Source organism: Diabrotica undecimpunctata, chromosome 2 (assembly GCF_040954645.1).
Source record: "Diabrotica undecimpunctata isolate CICGRU chromosome 2, icDiaUnde3, whole genome shotgun sequence".
NCBI lineage: Eukaryota > Metazoa > Arthropoda > Insecta > Coleoptera > Chrysomelidae > Diabrotica > Diabrotica undecimpunctata.
The window spans coordinates 171,843,173-171,868,095 of record NC_092804.1 but is presented as its reverse complement, the minus strand read 5'-3'; the positions used below and the strand labels follow the sequence as shown (position 1 = coordinate 171,868,095).

The 24,923-nt window shown below is 34.0% G+C and overlaps 1 protein-coding gene across 1 annotated transcript in view; it reads left to right on the top strand.

Annotated features, from left to right (window-relative positions):
* Window positions 1–23,562, top strand: part of slou (homeodomain transcription factor slouch) — a 43,249-nt gene extending 19,687 nt beyond the window's left edge. Inside the window, exon 2 of the mRNA XM_072521552.1 lies at window positions 22,438–23,562. Coding sequence (XP_072377653.1) covers window positions 22,438–22,937 — 500 coding nt within the window. The 3' untranslated portion in view covers window positions 22,938–23,562. The remainder of the gene's footprint in view (window positions 1–22,437) is intronic.
* The last annotated feature ends 1,361 nt before the right edge of the window (window positions 23,563–24,923 follow it).

The window sequence follows — 24,923 nt, the reverse complement described above, 5'->3', positions numbered from 1 at the left end:
TCGTAACTCTATCTACCCAGGTATCAGTTTTGTCTCCTTTAGTGTAATAAATATTGTGGTTATTTTAGCCTCTCTTTCTCTTTAATAACATTATGTAATTTTCCAGGCTGATACAAACTTCTCTCATGCCAGGTAGCTATTTTTATCTGAGAGGGTTGAGTATTTTTTTTTTTGGTTTTTTTGTGAAGGGTTTCGCATGTTGACGACCGAGGAGGCCTTGCGTTCTGACGTTTGTTCTCCCCTGCCGGATTTTGGTCTCCGATTACCATAATCAATAATGTCTCTTGCGCAACTAGTGCTAGCCATTATAATTTATACTAGAGATGTCATCAGGGACCTTTAATGCAGTGGTTTCTCGTTGCCTTCTGCATTCTGATGCCGTTGACCACTTTCTTGGTTTTTCCGCCTTCGAGACCAGTTTCTCAGTCTCAGGACAACAGAGTGTTCTTCCACGTACTAGCTCATCTGCCCTAAGTCGTTGGCCAGTAAATGGTGAATTGCTTATCCCGGCAAACACTCGGACATCAGGGCCTCGTTAATTATCTAGCAGGATGTATCAGAAGACCATGATCTAGATCATCATACGAGTAGGTGAGGTTGACATTTGAATAGGAGTGGCTAATGTTGCGCTTCACTATCTCATTACATCCCGACATTAACGACAACAGTATCATCGTATTATCCCAATCTGTAAGTATAGTTTTAAAAAGCTATTTCATAAAGCACCTGTTCGAGAACTGGAACAATAAATGGAAATCCATACCATCAAAGCTTCAGGAGATAAAAACTAAGATCGGACCACGGCAACCACCCGAGGTATCCAGACGAAAGCAAAGAATTATTTCCCGTTTACGACTTGGACAGTTTTCTCATGAACATTTGTTTAAGAAAAAAGAACGTCGAATTTAAGATGAGTGTGGTTTACCCTTTACGGTAAAACATGCTAGTTGAAAAGTGCGAAAAGTTCAATCGTCACAGAATTAAATACCATTTACCAAACACTCTTAGAGACATTTTAAATTCAGAAAATACTATAGATAATCTACTTTTGCTTTAAATCTACTACTTCTAGTCTACTACTAGTCTACTAAAAGACTTTAACTTACTAAGCAAAATGTAATTAACTGTTACCGTTAGGCTAATAACCTTATTAGGTTGAAGCAGGTTTTTTGTAAATAAAAAAAGTTGTATGTTCCGTATTTGTAAGTCGGAACAGCACTTTACAATGTTAAAGAAGATATACTGAAAGCACTGGAATAAAAAAAAATGGAATCACAAACACTAGTATGTTTATAATACCTAAAGACTATTAAATACATAAAATTATGCGTTTATGAACAATTCGTTTTCTTTCATGGCATAATATTTGGACGATTTGATGTTTGCATTCAATATTGTATAATAAAAATATTTTTACTGCCAAATAACAACTTTCCTGACTATCAAATCTATTTCTTATTTTTTGACATAAATATCACCTCAATCCTAATTTTTTATTTAAATTATGATCTAAAATCCTATCGTGCTATTATATTTATTTTATATAAATATACGAGCTATAGATTTGTCGTCGTGACTAAACTTTATTTTTATTTTCGACGTTGAAAAATCGCCAAATAGTTTTACAATATCTGTCACCTAAATTACATTTCTCCATTAGTTTTTAAAACATTTCATTTTTCTGTACAGGGTGATCATGGTGTTCAAAGAAAGGTTATGATATTTGTTTGTGAATTTCTATTATTATTTAGCTTCATGCTGTTGGTTAAAGACCAAATCATAACGTGCATATACGAACAAGTACACAAAAAACGTACTCGAACGAAAAAATAAAAATATACACACATACTCATGCACAGTATAAAGAATCAACATGGCTGGTGGGAGATTAGCACACACTTTGAGCAGAACTACGGCATAGCATAAAACAAATTTAAAAATTGTCAATTTTTTATCTTAAAATATGGTTATTTAAAAGTATTAACATCATAAAGTTTAATAAATGTGCATGCTCCTTCATAGAATAAGGACCAAAATGTAAAACAGGAGTTCTAAAGTAAGACTGAATATATAATTCAAATTCCAAAATACAATATTAAAATTGTAATAGGTGATTTAAATGCCAAGTTTGGGAATAGGGAATATACCGAAAAACTACGAGAGATAATAGCAAACATGTAGAAAGAAAAGTTATTGTTAGGCTTTGAGCAAGAGTATAACTTAAGAATTATAAGGATTTACTTGATTACAAGAAAATTCACAAAAAAACATGGATCGTTCCTGACAATAAAACACGCAACCAAATCAATCAAGTCCTAGTGGAAAGCAAGCACGCAAAATTACTAACAAATTGTTAAAAGTTATAAAGGGCAGACGCGGATTCTGATCACATACTAATGATCACAAAATTAAGAGAAACTATCCCAAAAGTCAAAGAACAGAGAATATCGTATAAAAAATATGACGTCGCCAAACTAAGGAACAAAGACATCGCTGACAACTTTCAGCTTTAAAGTAAAAACCAGGGTAGCATCAAAATGGAGTCGGGAATATAAGACGAATATAAGCAGCTCAAAAGCGGTTATATCAAGTAAAGAAGGGGAGATATAAAACGGTTTGATGTCAATTGCAAGAAAATCCATAAAAACGAAATAAGACAATCTAAAATATATGGACAAACCAAGTGACAAACAGACAGAAGACACGCGAAATAAGTGTGTAAGAGGAAGAAAATGGAGCATTTGTATAAGGAGCTCAAAGAAATCAAAGAACATTATATTAATAAAAATGTGATAAACTTTTAAAAAAAGTTTCTTCCCCTTTTTTAAAAAAAGGGGAAGAAAAGAAGCAGTGACCAAGGCGCAAAAAAACAGAATTACTACAAGAATAAAGAAGGACACCTAATAGGAGATAAACAGATGAAGCTAGATAGATGGCAGAAGCATTTCAGAGAGCTGCTTAATGAATAACCGGATAGAAATGATGAAAAGCAATGAAAATGACAGGGGAAGTCAGTGACCTGGCAGAAACAATGGAAACTCCTACCATGAAAGAAATAAGGGAAATCATATACAGAAACAATAAAAGTGCAGGCAGTAATGGTATTACTACAGAATTATTCAATTATGGGGGAGAATCACTTATAACGCGGATATCTAGCCTGTTGATGAAAATCTGCGAGCGAGAGGAAATGGCGGAAGTATGAAGAGAGGCAATAGTTTATTTCATAAGAAGGGAGATAAATCAGTGTGCAAGAACTATAGGGGTATCACTCTTTTGGATGTAACAAATAAGGTACTCGCCAGAGTCATTAGAAGTAGGAAAAGCACTTAAACGAGCAGGTTGGTGAATAGCAGGGAGGATTTAAAACGGGTAGATCCACCATAGATCAAATATTCGTATTAAAAATGATTCAATGCAATACATACCAGCAACAGTTAAAACTAAAGCTCCTCTTTATAAACTTTAAACAAGCTTACGATTCTGTGATAATACAGCGTCTGTACCATGCTACCATGCTCTAAAAGTACTTGGAATGCCGGAAAAAATGATCAAACTAGAAAAATGACTTTAATGAAGACCGAAAATAGAATAAGGATAGAAAAAAGTCTAACAGAAAAATTTGAAGTAAGAAGGGGATTAAAGCAGGGAGATACGCTGTCCACAATAGTCTTTAATTTTATGCTGGAGACAATAATGATAGAGAGTGGACTACGAACAAAAGGTATGATTTTTGACAACAGAAGCAAGGTTTGCGGACGTTGTGTTGGTATTGGCAAGAACTTACAGGGAACTACTGAGGATTGTCCAAACTCTTTGCAACAAAGGCTAAACAGTATGGACTAATTATTAATGAGCAAAAAACAAAGTATGCAAAAACGGGCAAAAGTGGAAATTTTGTGAATGAAAAGGACGTTGTTCAGATTATGGTCTCCCTAAAATCGAACAAAGAACCAGAAATAGATTGTATTAAATCTGAAGTTATTAAAGAACTATCGCAAATAATAACTGGTTCCATTACCTATTTAATAAACAATGTATTTTCTACCGGCATATGGCCTGAACAGTTTAAGCAAACCGTGATGATTTCCATTCATAAGAAGGGCAATCTAAAATTAACAAACAATTACAGACCTAAAAGCTATAAAATGTCAACTAGTAGTATACTTAAGAAAATATAAGTTAATGTTAAACAAACAATATCGGTTTAGAGAGAATATCGTACCTATCAAATAAAATTTAACGTAGTCGACAGCAGTATACCAACAGCTTGTGTATTCCTAGACTTGACAAAGGCGTTTGATACGGTTAGTCACACACAACTATTAGAGTCTTAAGCAGACATAGGTATAAGAGACATTTATCTTAGGAAAGCTACTTAGAAAATCGATATCAAAGAGTGCGGCTAGGAGGGAAATTCAGTAGTGTAAGAAGCATTAATTTTGGTATACCACAAGGGACTGTATTAGGACCCATACTATTTATGCTGTATATAATACTTACCTGTCAAACTGAAGGTGAGATATTAAGTTTTGCAAATGAAATAACAATGCAGAGCGCAGGTATCGTTAGGTTTGTAAAGTCACAAGTCAGACTAAACTTGCTTGGCCACTTAGAAAGAATGCCAGATAATCGAGCTGTAAAAGTAATCCGGAGTTAGAAACCCCAAGTAAATATGACAAGAGGAAGGCTACGTAAAAGGTGGATGGACGATGTAGAGGAAGATCTTAAAACCGTGAACATCAATCAGTGGCGAAGAAAAGTATCCGACAAACGACGATCAGGCAAAAACCCACATAGAGTTGTAGCGCCATTAGAAGAAGAAGAAAAAGAAAAGATGACACAGCAATTTGGTACTCTACAGACACGTGGATGAATCTAAAGCGGAAAATGGAATATGACTTAGGAAGAATAATTGATATATTTAACCACAAACTTCCTACAGTAAATATGAATGAGACAGTTTTTGTCTCATTTACAAGTTATAAGAGAGGTCTACTAGATTATAAATCTGTAAAAATAAAAAAATCTGAATGCTCATAACGTAGTTAATCAAGCTTACATTTTTACATACATTTAAAATCAGGAGAATACATATTTTTAATTCAATTAACAGTAAATAATTTTTGACAAAAATTTTATTTAGTTCGTGAATTTATATATATGACTGCTTTTTATATTAAAATAAAGCTAATTTTTTTTAATCCAAGAGGGGAATTTAAACACCGTTCTTGTCAATGCTCTAGCAAGAATTTGAAGATTAAACAGAGAGTGACCAGAAGATCTTCTTCTTCTTTATGTACCGTCCTTTCAGAACGTTGGTTACATTCATAGCTATCTTAACCCTTTCGCTACGGGCCAAGTATCGGTTGCGCTCTAGTCATATACGGCGCAGGGAAAATTTTGCACTTCGCGATCAAGACAGCCTCTCAGTAGTTTACATTCTTTCTATTGAAGTGATTGAATCGTTTTTCGTTTGTCGGCAGTTTGTTTATATTCGTTTTATCGAATGAAAAGACCGGGTATTAGAAAAAAAACTTCAAAAAACGGTATTCAGGAACTACGGCGCTAGGGTGAGTGATGTGCTGTCTTATATGTACGGCATCAGTATGGTGTATTTGCGTATCGTAACGTAAATGAACGATACTAGTAAGCAAGATGGACAATGTAGAACGTACTAGTACGATTATAGCTCTCCAAAGATGTAAATACCTAAAAATGTACGGTGACAGAACCTGAACGATGGAGATTAATTTGCGTAACAGTACGGCGCTCGCTCATCAAAGCTGCAAATCAAAAGCGTACTTTTACGGCATCAGTATTGAAAGGGTTAATTTTATTCACTGCCACCATAAATAGCATGTTTGTATTTATACACTCGCGATCATAAAATCCGGGTCACCTTGAAAATTTTAAATCTATCTTTTTAATCTAACGTATTTTTTCTTTGTCATCAATGTTTGTCTTGAAAGAAAAAAAAAACGGTTTTTTATTGTTTTTTTTTTAAATCAGAAAACAAACCAATTGTTCATAAGCCAGACATAGGGAAAAAAAAATTAATGAAAAATACAGAACGTGGTGAAACATCAGTTAAATTTCAATCACTAATATCGTGCATTGCCTCCCCTTGCTCTAATAACCTCTTGCAGATGACGGTGCATACTCTAAATTTTCTTCCAGAATCTCCGTAATGTACATTCGTGCAGTTAAGGACCCATTTTCGATGAAAGGTAATTAATGAAGGGCCAACATTGCGATTTCGTACTTCCTGTAGACGATTTCTTATTTAAAACATTTTTGAAAATAATTCACAGCAGAATTGTTAAAACTCTTGAATATGAAATTAGTGACACACAATTTTTCTTTAGAAATGGTATGAGTACAAGAGATGCTTTGTTCGGCTTGAATGTGCTGGCTCAGAGATGCATGGACATGAATCAGGACATGTACTTATGTTTTGTAGACTTTGAAAAGGCATTTGATAAGGTTCAACATAAAAAACTTGTAGATATATTAAAAAGCAAAAATATTGACAGTCGTGATATGAAAATTATATTGAATCAAACTGCCAAGATAAGAGTTGATAACCAGTACACCCAAAATATCAAAATACAGAGAGGAGTTCACCAGGGTTGCGTGCTGTCCCCACTACTTTTCAATGTCTACAGTGAAGCGGTATTTCAAAAAGCGCTCTCAGACTCAATAGGTATATCTATCAATGGAGAAGTTTTGAATAACTTACGTTTTGCAGACGATACAGTAATAATGACGGATAACAACAATGATTTACAGAACGTAATCCAACGCCTTAATGAAGGCTGTCATGAGTACGGACTGAAGATACATTTAAAGAAAACTAAATGCATGATCATGACTAAATCTGCACATGCCAATATCCAATTGACTATTGAATATACTGCAATTGAGAGTGTTAATAACTATAAATACTTAGGAAAATGGATAACGTCAGATGTAGACCAAACCAAAGAAATTAGGACACGCATTGAAATAGCACGTGCATCATTTTTTAAACTTAAAAAGTTTCTTTGTTGTCGGGATATAAGGTTAGAACTACGCCTGAGAATGCTTCGATATTACGTGTTCTCTACTCTTCTTTATGGCATGAAAGCGTGGACACTAAAACAAGTCCATCTGAATAAGTTGGCGCCTTTGAATTTTGGTGTTACAGAAGAATCCTGCGAATATCATGGATTCAAAGAATGTCAAACGTGGAAGTAACTAGAATGGTAGGAAATGGGGCGAAAATAATATTAACTCTCTAAAGACGAAAACTTAAGTACTTAGGACATGTGATGAGAGGGCAAAAATACGCATTACTACAACTTATTATGCAAGGCAAAATCCGAGGAAAGCGAAATGTGGGAAGACGAAAAATATCCTGGCTCAAAAACTTAAGGGAATGGTTTGAATGCAGTAGGGCAGAACTTTTTAGAGCGGCAGTCCGCATAGCAATGATGATTTCCAACCTTCGATAGAAGATGGAACTTAAAGAAGAAGAAGTAGACGATTTCGATGCATAACCGCAGTTGAGGTCTGGTTTCGTAAAGCCTGAAACACAAGGAAACGGTCATCTCGTGTCGTGGTAGTTCTTCTTCGTCCAGAGCCGGGTCGTCTAGTTAGCAAACCCGTGTCCTGAAAGCGTTGAAGCACTCGTTGAACCGTAGAAAGGCTTACGCCAATAGTTCTTGCAACTTGCCGTTGAGTGTGACCATCTTCAACAATTCGTGCCGTTTCGTAAAGGCACTTTTGGCAAAAAAAAAACAATAACAAACACTAATAATGGCACAATAAACACTAATGGTGGCAATAATAAACGTTTGTTCGTTGCGTTTGAACAGAAAGTCGAAGCACAAATGAGACATTTAAAACAAGCGGCTATTAGAGGTACCGTTAATTTGGGGAAGTTTGCACAACCTATGCATTAGTTTGTATTTGTGTTAATGTTATGTACGATAAAGCTCGTTAAAAATGAAATATCGGTGATTTTTAAGATGACCCAGATTTTATGATCGCGAGTGTACCAGAAGAGTTGGTTAGATGAATCAAGGTGAATCGAGACATGCCGCCAACAACCACAAGCTATCGTCATCAACAAACTTATTTAATACTTACAATGTAATAAGTAGATTGTAAATAAACAGTTAAAAAAGGTTTGAGGGAAGCGTATGTTGAACAGTAGACGCAACGAGCTTCGGACTGTATATATTATAGTTACTAATATTTGCGTTTAAATATTTTCTTCACGTAAATACAACATTATATTTTTTGTTTAATTTTAATTTGTTATTTACCCTCTAAATTAATAAAAATTTCTAATTTCCTATTTAAAATAAAACTATTCCGAATTAGTGCCAATGTGATTCGTCCAAATCACAGCCAGTTATAAATCGATTACACCCCAAACTTGGTATTAGTCAAATACATTTGGGACAGGTTTTTTATTTGTCTTATCAGTAAAACTAGTTTTAAGTTCTTACATTTTTATTGGTGAATTAATATGTTTGGGCACGACTGTGTGTTACTGGTCATGCCACTAACGAATAGCTACTGAATGTATTGTTTTTTGTTGGTATATAAGTAAAGCTGAAATATTATTTGATACGACCGTAAACCAATAAAAAACGAACGTGGCTTTAAAAGGTGTAACTTATTTATATCGCAGTTTAATGCTAAGGAATTCTTTTTAAGCGATATGCTTGTGTTTATACCTAGAAAATTATGGACAATGATCAAAAATAATTTTACTACATAGGATTAAGTGTGTAACTTTGATTTTTCTTCTTATGAAATATATATTATTGGATTACTGACAAAATACATTCTGTAAAAAATGCACGTTTGAATACTGTGGCTTAGTAGATATTATATTATATTATTTCCTTTCGAATAAACAAGCCTTAAAATAAATTAGGTATTTTTTTTTTAATTTCGAGTATATTTTACATGTACTTATATGAAGTTTTTTATACATGTTGGTTCTAAAAACCACATTTTTTCATCTTTCCAATGACTGGGATTTACTTCTTCGCCAGTAGGTTTTCATTTCATGCTCCCCTTTTTTTGGCCACTTGCTAGAGAAGCGAGGAGCTAGGATAGTGAGAGTAATAAGGTCTTTAAGTAGATTTCACCACATCTTTGAGACCTTTGAGATCTTGGAGGTTGTCAGATGAAATTTTCGCTTGTTGCAAATGAATCAAAAACGACAACTCCTCCATTTGTTCTATTATGTGTCTCTCTCGCTCCAATTTTTAACTTAGTAGATGTTGTGTTAGATATAGTGTATAGACCTTGAGATATGTATAGACCTTGAGAAAGCATATGATAGTGTCCCGTTAAAGAAAATGTTTGAGGTCCTCGAAAGGTCCGGATTGAATTCGACGTATATCCGAGCGATATATAAATTGTACGAAAGTGCACTTAGTTGTGTAAAAATTGGAACCAGAACCTCAAATGAATTTAAAGTCACTAAAGGCCTAAAGCAAGGATGCTGTTTGTCACCGACACTCTTTAAAATATACGTCCAAGAAGCATTGAGGAATTGGAAAAATAAATGTAGATTTATGGGCATCGAAGTGGGACAAGAAACTCTGTGTACATTGTTGTTTGCAGATGATCAGGTGGTGGTTGCAACCGATGAGGAAGATATAAATTATATGAATCGAAAATTATTTGAGGAATATGCCAAATGGGGGCTTACTGTAAACATAAGCAAAACAGAATATTTAAAAATTGGAGGAAATACCACAGATCTGAGGCTTAAAAACGCAGTCATAAAAGGCTGCAACCAGTATAAATATCTAGGAAGCATCATATCAGCAGATGGCAGAGTTAAGATAGATGTACAAAACCGAATAACCCAAGGGAAAAAATGCATCCGAATACTGAATTCATTACTGTGGTCTAATAAAATAAAGATGCATACCAAACTTCGCGTATACAGAGCAATTGTAGAACCAATTACCACATATGGTGCCGAATGTTGGACGATACCAAAGAATGAACGAGATAAAGTAGACGTTGTGGAAATGGATTATCTTAGAAGGTCATGTCGAGTATCGAGAATGGAAAGAATGAGGAATGAGAAAATACGAAACCGTACAGGAATTAGAGATACTCTTTCAGATAGAATACAAGGAAGGCAATTACAATGGTATGGTCACGTGATGAGAATGGAGAAGGAGCGGTGGCCAAAGAAAGCCTTAATGTATGTTCCGCCAGAAAGAAGGAAAAGGGGAAGACCACCAAATTCCTGGAGAAGAGAAATTACAAAAACAATGCAATCTAGAGGCTTAGAAGAGGGAGATTGGAGAGATAGGAAAAGATGGAGGCTAAAATGCGGGAAGCGGCAATCGCCGTAGGACCCCCGTTATATGATGATGATGATGAGATGTTGTGTTCTAACCAAGGATTTTGACAGGTGAAATTTTAATTTTTAATTTTAATTTTACAGTTGTTTTTCTTAACATCAGAACATCAGAAGATTAACATCAGAAATGAAAAACACTGAGAATGTGAACATTATGTGGATCAAAATCAAAGATTTTGTTATAAAAACACAGAAAGAAACTCTACAAAAGAAAACAGAAAGCCGAAAATTTGTCGAAAAATGGGGTTGCCAGCTGGTAAAAATGCGAGGTATCAAAGATAAAATAAAAGACAGATAGCGCTGAATGCTACTGGTGTGAAGTGTCAGTGGTGTGAGTTTTTAAAGCATGCATCGATAGATTATAATATACATATTATTCTCACTTGTCAATACAGTGTCGTTGCGCCCCAACGCTATTTTACTTTATCTTTAACAGCTGGTAACTGTAATTTTCGACTATTTTTCCTCTGGCAACCTTATATCATCATATTATTAAGAAAAATATTAGCTCTAGTTTGATATAATAAACATACTTACATATACATTATGAGCAGCGTATTTGATTTAAAAAACAAATAAACGAAATAAATATATTTGTCAAAAACTAATTCCTATCATCATCATCATTCAATCTCCGCTTATCCACTGCTGGACATAGATCTTCCTCATAATTTTCCAGCTATTTCGATCTTGTACCTCTTGCATCCAATTCCTATGGCAACGTTTTAGATCGTCAGTCCAACGTGTTGGTAGACGACATCTGCTTCGGTAGGCATCATCTCTTGGTCTCCATTCCAGTATCCGCTTTGTTTATCTATTATCTGTCATTCGAGCCACGTGACCTGCCCAGTTCCATTTCAGTGTTGCTACTCTCTATACTGCATCAGCCACTCCTGTTCTTTGTCGTAGCTGGCGATTTGGGATTTTGTTTTGTAGTGAAACGCCCAACATAGCACGCTCCATCGCCCTTTGACACACACGGATCTTTTGAACTGTTCTCCTTGTCATGGCCAACGTTTCCGCACCGTAAGTTAACACTGGCAAAACACACTGATTAAACGTTTTTCTTTTAAGGCATATTGGTATATCAGACGATTTGAAAATATGGTTCAGCTTGCCGAAGGCTGCCCAAGTCAGTCTTATACGACGGAGAAGCTCAACGGTTTGGTTATCTTTTCCTATGCGAATCTCATGACTTAGGTATTTATAGGCCATTACCTGGTCTATGGATCTTGTTCCTACGCATATATCTTCGCTGACTACAAGATTTGTCATCATCTGGTTTTTAGATATATTTATTTTCAATCCCCCTTCTAGCAAAGAAAGGTAGAGCTGATTTAAAAGTTCTTTGGCCTTATCTATCCTATCAGCTATTAGTACAATATCATCTGCAAACCTTAGATGGCTAAGCTTTTCTCCGTTTATATTTATGCCCTTGTCGGTCAGTTTTGACCTTTTTCATATATATTTCAAAAGCGTAGCGAATATTTTCGGCCATATGGTGTCCCCCTGGCGTACTCCACGTTGTATCGGGAGTTTCTGGGTTTGACGATCACCCTCTCTAACACTGGCTGTTGCGTTTTGGTATATGTGTTTAATTATATTTATATACCGATAGTCAATTCGGCATTCTGTCAAGGCTTCCAACATTTTTTGTTGATTTACGGTGTCGAATGCCTTTTCGTAGTCGACAAATATTAAAGCTAGTGGTTTATTATATTCAGTGCATTTTTCTATAAGATTTTTTATTACCAGTAGGTGATCGTTTGTTCCATAGCCTTTTCTAAAACCCGCCTGTTCTATGGGCTGATAAAATTCCAATTTATTTTCTAGTCGTTTCGTAATTATTTTTGTAAATAGTTTATAAATATGTGAAAGTAGACTTATGGGCCTGTAATTCCTAAGGTCGGTAGTATCCCCTTTTTTATGAAGTATGATAATTTCTGCAAACATCTAGTGAATAGTTTGGCAAGGACCTGCCATAATCTTTTTCCATCCACTTTTAAGGCATCTGCCACTATCTCATCGCCTCCGGGGGACTTATTGTTTTTCATTTCTTGCACTGACCTTCGAACTTCATTGGGTGTTACGTCCGGTAAAATTTCAGATCTCTGATTAATTATTTTTGGTAATGATCCACTCCGGTTACATTGCTGTTCTTTGTATAGTTGTCTATAAAAACTCTCTATCGTGTTCATAATTTGAACTCTATCCTCGATGATTTGCCCCTGTTCATTTCTTAATTTGTGGACGTTTTTTCTTCCAATGGACATGCTCTGTCTGAGTACTTTCAAGCTTTTGTTTTCTTCTATTACTCTAGTTATTTCCATCGTATTGTATCGTCTCGAATTACTATATTAATTGAATTAAAAATATTTGCGGCCACTTTTTGACTGGCAACCTATTATCAATGTATTCTCCATTCTCCTATTCCTAAATGTATGTAAAAATGTGAGTTTGATTAACTAGGTTATGAACGTAGTCATTTTGCAGTGGAATCTTTTACCATTAGTTAGGGGTGAAGTTTTAAATACACACCTAGTAAATCATTTAAACATTATTCAAAGAAAAATACTAAAAACTATTTATAATAGAACTTTGAGATAATCTACTAATGATTTTTATACCAAAAGTCATATGTTAGATAACAGACAATTCTATATTCTTCCCATAATCACCAATCTATACAAAAAGAAGCATTTGCTCACATAACTAGAATACACCTATAATACGAAAACTAGAGCACAGTCTATTGTTAGATTGAATTGCAAAGAAAACATTATGGAAACAAATTTTTGAGTTTTTATAAGGAAGAATCTACAATTTGCTCCCTGAAATTAACAAAACATACTTAATAACTAATCATTATAAATTCCCTAAAAAGATTAACAACTTGTTTTCCAAATATTTGAAACAAAATCACAGGTACATGTTAACCGTCATTATCTGCATAGATTATTTACATGAATTGCCTCTCACTTATTAATTTTTTTTTATTTTTATCTTAATATAATTACTATAAAATTATTTAAACTCGCTTTGTTGTAATCTCAATATAAATAAACAATATAAAACAAATGTAATATGCTCAACTTCATTGAGTTTAATGGAAATTATTGATTTTTTTCATAGCTAATGTTAAAGTGTTGCTATAACAACTGTTTTGAGTAGATAAAGTATCACTTTAACCGCAAGGGTAGATAAAGTGACACTTTAACAGCAAGAGTAGATAAAATGTTTTAATTTTTTTTATTCAATAAAATTTACAAATTCAAACACATTAAGAATTAAAAAGACCTGAAATTTTACAATTAACATTATTAGAAATATCTATTTTTGGTGCATCACAACTTGTACTCGTTTGCTTAAACACTTGATTCGAGGTACTGGAATGATTTTCTGGTCCGCCAAGTATACACTTGGATACAGCAATATTATTGCTTATTGACTCTACAATGTAAGATTCTGCAACAGATGACGATTTCCATCCACCTAAACGTTTAACTTTTACTAGATCAGCTCCAGAATTTGCGAACATAGTAGCTGAAGAACGACGGAAACAATGCCCCGTGTACATTTCTGAATTTACAAGTTTCAAAAAATCTGCAATCTTCTTGGGGATATTATATATAGTGATAATCCCCACCGGTCGAGTAGTGCACTTTTGCTGTTGGTAATTTACAAAAAACTTACTGTGAGGTACGTTTTTGGGGCGCAAGGCAATATACTCTCTCACAATTTCCAAGAAACGCAGTCCACTTTTCTTGTCAGTAATACAAAACGACCTTTCCTGCTTGGTTTTAGTATCAGATAATGAAACGATTATCACCGATTTTCTGTCATCGACGTTAAACACTTCTAACTTGTACAATTCATCGGACCTAGTCGCTCCATGCACACCAAAAATAGCAATAACCTTCATCAACAAATAGACGTCATCAGGAGCTTCTGTTAGAAATTTAATAATGTCATCTAACTCCAGGATTTTGGACTTTTTAGCTTTGTATCCTCCACTCAGGTTTTTTAGTAAGGTGGTTAACTTGCTGAATTTAGAAATGTCACAATTTTCATTTACCAACAACGTACGCTTCAGCATCGAATAATACGACCATAATGACGATGGCATCGCTTTCTTCAACTTTTCAGAAAAATACGCCAGAAGTATTTTTTCACTCACGCCATTGATATTCTTAATGATTTTCCACTTTTTAAAAGACTGGTATTCTTTCTCATACATCATCCTAGATTTTGGTGGCAACAATAAACTTTCTGCTTCCAACGCTGCATTTTCTACATTTGATGACAGGTTTTCCTTTTCTTGTGTCAATTCTTTTCCGCCCATTTTGTATTTATTCACTTTGTACACAAAACGTAACAATATTCTCCGCAAAAACCAAAACGTAACATTTGTTTGACATTTGTTGACAGAGTAATTCATATCCCTATCAACGGAGCAACACAATTGCGATTTTTGTGCTAGAAATTACAATTTTCTTTGAAATTCTATTTTTCACCTGAAGTCTTGCTATAGAAAAAAATGTTGTATTGCACACGACGATAAAATCGCATTATCTTCTCGAGCATAATTAGCGTCTCGACTGACGTCTCGACGCTAAAAAACGCTCTCGAAGATAAAGTACAATTTTATCGTCTTGTACAATAAATAACTATTATTTACTTTGAGCCAAGTACATGTTGATTTTTATTAAGAACAATTAAATAAACGTTATATAATTATAAATATTTTTACCCCTATTGCATATTTTCATATGAATAAACTTTATTATTGTTAGTATTATTGTACAAGGTTGAGATACTTTTTTGGTTTTTTGGATTGACACTGACATTGGTCTTTTTAATGTCTATTTTCTTACTAAATTGCATACAAATCGAGCTGGCCCTATCGAAGAGTCGTTGTAGACTTAAGAACCCGCAATCAGCACATCGGCGAATTTGATCCTATTGATATTAACGCCACTGTTTAAAGTAAAAATTGCTATACATAAACTTTCACTCTTATGTCTCAGAAACTCAGTTATGACACTTACAGCTTCCACTGTATAAGATAAAAAAATACACAATAAAATCCCTGAAATAAACAATGCTTTCAAGTTTAAAAATTGATTTATTTTCTTTATAAAGAAGCAGTACAACAATATAACAAAAATCATTATTAACTGTGTATTTTACGTTGAAACTACTAGTCAAAAATTGTAAGCATTGTTAAAAGCCCAGTAAAAAGTTTCACAGGCTTTAATTTTACAATCACAATGAGTGATAATAAATCAGTTGAAACAATTAACTTAAAAATCCCGGAATGTCGCTGCCAGCGCCGGGATATCATAGCAGGCGGTGGAATCGGATGAATCCTGTGTGTTGTGATGTTTAATCCCGATAAATCGGAGGCGGCGTGATGGTTGACAGTAGCGCCACCGCAGTGCATTGTTTTAGCGGTGAGCAGGCAAATGAATGTGGTTAACACGTTTGTCGCTTGTTACTCGTATTGATTTCATGGGCTGCCGTGATGTTCTCGAATTACCGGCGCTTAATCATAGTGAGCCCCGGATTTAGTGAATTAAGCGAGAGCACTTTGTATCTTCAGTGTTCATTTTAGGCAGCGGGGTGTGGACAAATTTTATCCTGCTGTTAATGATTCTTTTTAATTTATACTTTAATTATCAGGCAATAACATTGATTTAGCTGCATTTAAAATTTATATCGAAAAAAAAACGTCTGGATCAAGTTTCTCTTTTTTAATCATTAATAATACAACATGTTTATAATGGAAGAATGATTATTAGTTTTTCTGTTCGAATGTTAGTTATAGATTACAAAAGAAAACACAAGTTTAGGCACACGAATATGCTGGTTTCTTCGATACTTCAGAAGGTGCGCCAGCACTTTTGAACTGATCATGATTTTTGGTGTTTTGAGACCCGAATATGAATTCGGGTTAAACCCATCACGCCCAAATTTTTCACAGATTTAAAAAAACCTTGTTAGATATTATGTACTAGCGCAAACAAATACCTTATTGATATTTCGTAAATTGCATTAAAATTATTTCTTTAACACTTTGGCTACTGTGTGTACCATTTCCGGTACACAGTTGATGTTTACCAGAAACTGCGTGTACCAAATTTGGTCACATGAAGTGGTAATGTTTCAAGCTGTGTGTACGTTTGGTGAACACAGTTTTGATGCTTTTATATGCGCATCTAGGCTCCTACAGCTTACGGCTAAACTCTGGCGAAGCAGTTTGAGACTTATTCAACAGATAGCCGTACTATGACCGATTTTTGTTTTGTTAGGTCTTCTAATTTGGATGGGGTTGAATCGTAAACCTACTTTGAAAGATTACTTTAGCACCAATATGCTGTACAAAAATGAAATTGGAAAATTTGTTCACATGTCCAGGATAAGGTTTGAGCTCCTTTCGTCCAATTTGCACTTCTCAAACAACGAAATTGCCTCAGATGATAGACTCAAAAAATTCCTTCCTTTGTAAAATTTGCTAATCAAGAAGTTCCAATTAGAATATGTGTCATGAATATATGTCTGACAAGAATGTGTGTATAGATGAGACGATGATTCCTTTTCGAGGATGACAGCTTTCGTTAATATATACCGGGGAAGCGCCACAAATACGGCGTAAAACTATTTAAGTTATGTGGAGTGAAAGGTTACACATACAATTTTAAAATTTATACAGGAAAAGAGCAAACACCTAATGAAAAGACAATTGGTGCAAAAGTGGTGCTACAGCTTATGGAACCACTTTTACATTCAGGTCGCGTCCTGTGCACAGATAATAATTACGCTAACGTGAATTTAGCACATGAACTTCTGAACAAAGATACACATTTAATAAGCACACTGAGAAAAAAACAGAAAGCATAATCCGAAAGTAGTAAGTGATGCTAAATTAAAAAAAGGGGTAAATTAGTCATGGGACAGTAGAAGCAACAGTAAAGTCATACTTGGAAAATGGAAAGTCAAAAGAGATGTCATGTTTCTCACTACGGAGTCTGTGCCTGTAATAGTGGATGTGCCAACAAAAAGGGGTGTGGTGAGAAAGCCTTCCACCATCGTGCGGTATAATAATGTAAAATCATTTATAGACGTCTATGATCAAAAAGCATTATATTCATCAGCAATGCGTACGGGTATTAAATGGTATTGGAAAGTCTCAATAGAACTTTTGGTTAATACATCTATTATAAATGCACATACTGCATACGAGGCTATAACAAACACAAAAATAAGTGTCACTAAATTTAGAGAAGAAATGATGTATGAATGTAGAAAGTATGATCGTTGTGTTAACCAAGAAAGAAATCACAAACTTTGCGAAGTGGAACAGAGAGGTCGTTGTACAAGATGTTATACAATTAATAGTGATAGAAATGGACGTAACTTTGCTATAAAAAAAAAACAAAAGTAATAAAACATCTTGTCTAGCTTGCTGTGAGAAGTTCTTGTATACCAATTGCTTTTTCGACACTCATTACTGTCACGCAAAAAAATGAGCATTGTGTCCAAAAATGGTTCACATAGTTTCTAAGAAGATAATTACGCGTTTATTTCTGTCACAAACTGTATGTACCATTTTTTGACACGGCCTTTACACATGATTTTGTTTTCAAAAAAATACCTAAATGTTTGTGTTTACATGTTTTTAGTATTAAATATTATGAATTTCATCAAAATATAGTTTCAGTTTCTGACAAAAAACTTCAAATTTATAGCCAGTAGCCAAAGTGTTAAAATACTTGATGGATCGATAGAAAATATTTTAATACATTATGTTAATTTCATTTGAATCGCAACACAACGGCATCGGCAGTTGTGTATTTTGTAAATAGAGTTAGTTAGCGTCAGTTGTTTGTAGTAACGAGTTGTATTTTGTTTTATTAGTGTTTATCGAGCCATAATGTCATTAAGAAAGTGTAAGAACAGTCCTGATATATTTTGTTTCGTGTGTGATTATTTAGCAATAGGAAAGCATCAATAACAGACTTTATAAAGAAAGCTTATCACGCTTACTTCGGTGTAAAGCTTGGTGATCAGGACAAATCTTGGGCTTCACACTAAGTGTGCTTTCAGTGTGTCGAACTACAGAGAAAATGGACAAAAGGTACACGTAACTCTTTACTCTTCAGCATTCCTATGGTAAGAAGGGAACCAAAAAACCATGGAGACGACTGCTACTTTTGCTCCTGCGATATCAAGGGTTTCAATATTCAAATAATAAATACAAAATTCTATATCCTGATTTACCTTCTGCTAAACGATTTGTATCTCATGGACCAGGAATCCCTATTTCACTTTTTCCTCACACCATAAAACAGCAATCATTAGATGACAGTTCAGACGAAAAAACCGATGAAGATGAATTCAATCCTGAGATAGACCAACCTCAAAAGTTTTTTCCAAGCTGAACTAAATGGTCATTCATGATCTGAACTGAATGATATAGTGAGAGACTTGGGCCTATCGAAGGATGCTGCACAAATTTTAGGATCACGACTGAAAGATAAAAATATATTGGCTCCAGGTATCACTTTTTCGTGGTATAGGCATCGTGAAAAAGAATTTGTGGAATATTTTTCTCAAGAAGGCTCACTGGTGTATTTTCATAATATTCCTAAAGTACTCATGAAACTTGGAGCTGACAATTACGATTCCACATCACGGCGGTTATTTATTGATTCTTCTAAGAGAAGTTTGAGGGTGTCTTGTTGCACAATGGTAACGCTTATGCCTCATTGCCTGTTGCTTACTCCGTGCATCTCAAAGAAACATATGAGAATCTTGAGATGTTGCTAAATAAAATAAAGTACAGTGAATATTGTTAGCAACTCTGTAGAGATCTCAGAATAATATCCATGCTTTTGGGTCAGCAGTCTGGATTCACAAAGTATATATGTTTTTTATGCGAGTGGGATAGTTGAGCATGAAATTTACATTACGTTAAGAAAGATTGGCCACTCAGAAAAAGACTTATACCGGGACAAAAGAATGTGAAACGTGATACACTAGTTGACCCAAATTTAGTTCTTTTGTCTCTTCTTGACATAAAGTTAGGATTGATGAAACAGTTTTCCAAAGCTTTAGATAAACAAGATGACTGCTGTAAATATCTGTGCGACAAATTTCCTGCACTTTCTGAAGCTAAACTTAAAGGAGGAATTTTTGTACCTTAAAATCGGACAGATTGTTCCAGAATACAATAATCCAGAATGAATCTGTAACCTCGGAAACCTTTTTTGGATGGTGCTAAAAAGGTCACCAATGGAGACACTGCGGACGGCAGCCAGATGGTATAATAATTTAATATAATAAGCAAATATTCAGAGTTATTATTATATCAGGTAACTTGTTAGGAGTCGACAAATAAAATACATACATAAAACAAAAACAATATATTCAACAACAAAATGATGTTGGTAGCTAAATGTACATACAAGTAATAAAAATACACCATCAATTATGAAATGGTGGTGTACACATAAAAATAAGCAGTAATATGAATAATAAGTACCTTTACAAATACAACAATATATTAATGCACAGGTTCAATTATCAGCGAAGGGAGCCTGGTAGTGAGTAAGAAAAAAATTCAACCAAAGTTGATTAAAGAAGCTCTATTTGCTGTTTAATGGGCATATCTCGAGACACTGGGTTAAAAATGTATAACAATTATAGCAAATAACAAAAATTAATTAAATCTAAATTTACAAGAATACAAAAAGGTTACCGAAATACAAATTTAACCAAACCGCACTTGGTTAAGTTGATTATCTATCTCGCACTGTTATTTAATGATTAAGAACTAAATGTTCGTAATTATTATTTATTGAAATTTCTTAGTAGCTGATGGAGAGTTCGTAAGAAAATATTGTATGTTCTTTAAATTGAATGCAAATATCAGTAGTTACTCTTAACTACAGGTGAAGACATGGATGAATTAAGATTCGCCCAGATGATTGAAAAAAAATATGATACTATACCATATTATTCGCCCAGATAAGTGGAGATACTAAGATTATGGTAACTTACAGTAATTCCTGATCACTGCTGCACTAATTCACTGAAGTTAATTTACTTTAATATAATACTTTACTTGTATCAAGCACTGAAGTTAATTAAAATTAAAGGTACTCTATACGAATATTTAATCTAATATGATATAAGATCAAAAAACTCAAATATACAAATGTATACATACTTAGAAAGAAAATGCACAGAGAAGGTAATACAGAGACTATATGAGCGAAGCGCCCCACGAGAAGTAGGTCTTTTCTCAACTAGCGCCCACTCAGAAGTGGTCTCGCTTCTGCAAAAATTTACCAAACTACCAAAGAAAAGTGGGATAGCTCCCCCTCAAAAATGATAGTCCAGCCTAGATGGATTTCTAAGAAAGTAAAAAAATTCTAACGATATCGAAAATTCGAGGTAAATACAGTACTAATAAGTTGGAACGTGACGAATACAAAATCTTCTGAATTACGTTTTCTTCAGAAAAATTACGACAACGTGCCTTTGGCGATATTTAACAAATCTATCAAAAGAACCCGCCTTCACCGAAAAGCATTAGTTCGTTTCATACTCAGGATTAAAAATTAAAGGATTAATGAAACCGCGTCTATAATAAGTCGGTTATTCCGTATTTTGAGGTAGTCGATAGTTTCAATAAAAAATTTGCCTCTGTTAAACCGACCATGAGCGTATCAGCACGTCGGTAAAAGAATTAACAATAATTTAATATTTTAATTATAAAAAAATGTTACAAATCTGAAGCATGAAGTTCTTTCGTAGAAGTCATAGACGGTTTCCTTGGAAACAAATCTCAAATTGTCAAATCTTATTGCTGTGAAAAGAAATAAGAAGCGTTCTTTTGACATTGTGGTACGAAAAATTTTCCTACCTCAAACATTTGTCGAAAATAATGAATCGACATTCTCATGATTAGATTTTAGTACACCTGAAAGGTATAAAATTCAAACATTCAAGCAAGTATAAGCATAATTCAAAAAAAAATTAACAGTCGAGATTTGATAACTAAAAAATTAATTTTGTATAAAACTTAGTGTTAAAAGATATTATTTAGAAATATTAAAAATTAAGAAAAAAGCATTGTTTTAAGAAATTGTTTAAACAAATTACTCGGTTAAACAAACAGTTTATAAATTTATTTAGTTAATTAGAGAGCTCCTACTCATTTAGTAGCCCTTCCCTAAGACCTGAAGACCTAAATAACAATGCTGCTTTCACGAAACATGGATACATTTTAGAAAGTATTAGAAAGTTAAAAGATTTTTATTATAAGCCAATAACCTAAGGTCACTATCTATGTTATCATTTTATCTTTGGAAGTAATGTTAAAAAATCATACGAACGAGCTAAATTTTGCTGAGAATCTAAGTTTTGTAACCCTAAAAAACATACAACAGATTTACCAGTCCTACCCCCGGGCTTCCCCCTAAAACCCGCCTTGCACGTGGTAGCGGGAAACATCAATTTATCAAGAATCTGTACGCAGTAGAAAAAAATATTTTAAAGAAAAAATGTAGCTGAGAGAATTTTAAACAATAATGTTTATTAGAAATATTAAAATGTATATTAAAAATTCGATATATGTTAATCAGAGTGTACCGGAAATGGAAATTCCACAGCGACCCGTCAATGGAAGCGATAAATTTAATTGATCTCATCGTAAATCGTAAAAAATTAAAAAATCGCGCAAGGTTTATTTATTTAACAGCTTTAGAGCAACTGACTTTCTTTACGGCAAAATGCAAAAATTGCATACGAAAGCAGAACTCTTCACCTTTTGGAGAGGGAGGTTTAGAAGGAAGTCAGGGGGTGTGAGTAACAAACTTTTTTGTATTTTTTGAGGTCGAAAAATTGAAATTCTCAGCCAAATTCTCTGACGACTGGACTAATACCTATGCTTTATTTATAAACAAATATTGGGTATTGGTCTTCGCAAAAATATCAATATTTATATCACTTAAGTTATTTACTAAACTTTAATTTTGTTTCAGGAAAAGATCACCAGTCAGACGACGAGGAAGACCTTCAGAGCGATATTAGCGATGATAACAAAGACCCTTCTAAGAAGAAGAAAAGCGATTCAAAATCCCAGAATTCCGGTAAACCTAGAAGAGCCCGAACGGCATTTACGTACGAACAATTAGTGGCGTTGGAAAACAAATTCAAAACAACGAGGTACCTCAGTGTATGTGAACGGTTAAATTTAGCAATTAGCTTAAGTCTAACGGAGACGCAAGTTAAAATTTGGTTCCAGAATCGAAGAACGAAGTGGAAAAAACAAAATCCAGGGATGGACGTTAATTCTCCCACTGTGCCACCTCCTAGTGTTGGATCCAGTGGATCTTTCCCGGGTTTTCATCACACGCATAATGGTTTGCTTTATGGACACCATGTGCCATATGGGGGAGTTTACCCTCTGCAAACAACTAGTTCTGGGGGATACACTCCGTATTTTCATTTAGCTAATCACGGGCATAATTTGGGATCTTGAACTTGAAGTTTATCTTAAATCTAGATAAAAAAGTGTTAATGATTTGAGGTAATTAAATAATATTTATATTTAGAAGGTTTAAAAAAGTCAAATAAACTTCTCAATTTATCACACTGTTAATTCTTAGTTTCCATTGACAATGTAAAAATGCTGAAAAACGATGAAATTAATGTGACTAACTGATAACAGACAAATTACGGACGTAAATACCAATCACCATCGAAATTCGTAATCAGCAGTCAAAAATACAAGAAAAAACTTGGGTGGAGCAATCGGTATTGAAAAAGCGACGGTGACCTAGTTGGCATCTAGATTATATTTTTCCTTTTATATTACTTTATTGCTACCGAAATTATGGTCAAAATAAATTCCACAACCTGATTAACTCATTTCTAAATCTTCTATTGAACATAACAATATTCTATTTGGTTCCCAATTAGTTGTCTTTCAGTGACTTGCAGGTATAAAGCGTTCATTAATTTTTCCGTATAAACTCATACTATTGTACTCTACATTTTAACCCCAAGTTTTGGGTTAAAGTTTCTCACAATGATGTTTTTTTTTATTTAAACAAACATACCCGCATCAACCACTACGGGTTATTAGCGGGGGGACATACACAAACAGTAAGATGCATATTGTTACATAAAAAAATATTTTTTACAATCTGGTATATAGTTTAGTCATTTTAAGGTAACTTAATAAAGACTGTAAATTTGACGTTAGTATACTTTTTAAATTATCACTAAGGGCACACGCGATTCTTTCGTTCTGGTACTCTGGACACTCAACAATTATATGTTTCACTGACAACTGAGTGTTTCACAATGATGTTGTTTTCTTTTTTTTATTAATTTAGTAGCCATTCTCGTTCTCATACATAGTCCTCGTTCCAACACTATTATAGGGTAAGCCAAATCTTCTATGGATTCACTTACCTTTCGGAATGTTCTATAATCTTGACAAAAAATATAAAAAAAACTAATTGTATTTCTTTTTTTTGTATTTTTGAACAAGTTTCACCAACTACAGATATGTTTGATATTGCGCCACACATTTATATGTATATGTTACGGTTAGAGTAGATAATTAATTGGTAACTGTATACAATTACCGGTAATAAAAATTATTTTCAATTATTTACTTTTACCGGTAATTGTACACAATTACCAAGGACCAGCGGTAAAAGAATAAAATGATGAAATAAAAAAAATAAATTTCAACAGCTATTCAGGAAGGGAGAGTTTTATGGAATTTAATTAAAAACAAGAGACATTTTGCTTAACCTGAATTGAGTTTTTTTGGCCTCAATTAATACTACTAGTTTACTTACTATTTGTTGTGACATGGCACTGGGAATTACACAACTTTCCATTGTTTTACCTTTACACTTATCTGTTTCACATTTAATTTTGCAAGCACATCCCTAACAACCCGACAAAGACGTTTTTCTAACACACTTGCGCAATGAAATGTTTACTTTTGGAACTATGTCTAGAGCAATTATTGATTATTTACAGATTGTAAATTAATTTTTGCTATACAACTGTGGCAGTCGTCCTTCTTTAGTGTCCAATTCGTATATTCCATTTTAAACACTCTTAATAACAGCCAAAACATGTCAAGAATCACTTCATGTACTGTCAAATTCTGGCACTCTTAATTTTACCGTATTACCGACATTATCACTGGGAAATTTCAAGTTTCATGTTTTAAGCATTTTCTTCGCTTGCTTTTCAAGATCTTCCTTTGCACGTGTCCGTTTAATTGCAATAAATTCTTGCCTCTCTCAAATTTGATTAGAGCATAGTTCTTCTATAATGGCATTAGACTCATTCATTGATGGTTGCTCAGGTTCTTCTGGGTCGAGTTCTAATAGAACCTGTATTGGTTCATCCACTTCTGCTTCTTCATGTTCTTCAGAATCGGGATCTGACTGGGTTTCTTCTACTTGTTCCACCAACGGTTTTGTAATTTTAATGTTTT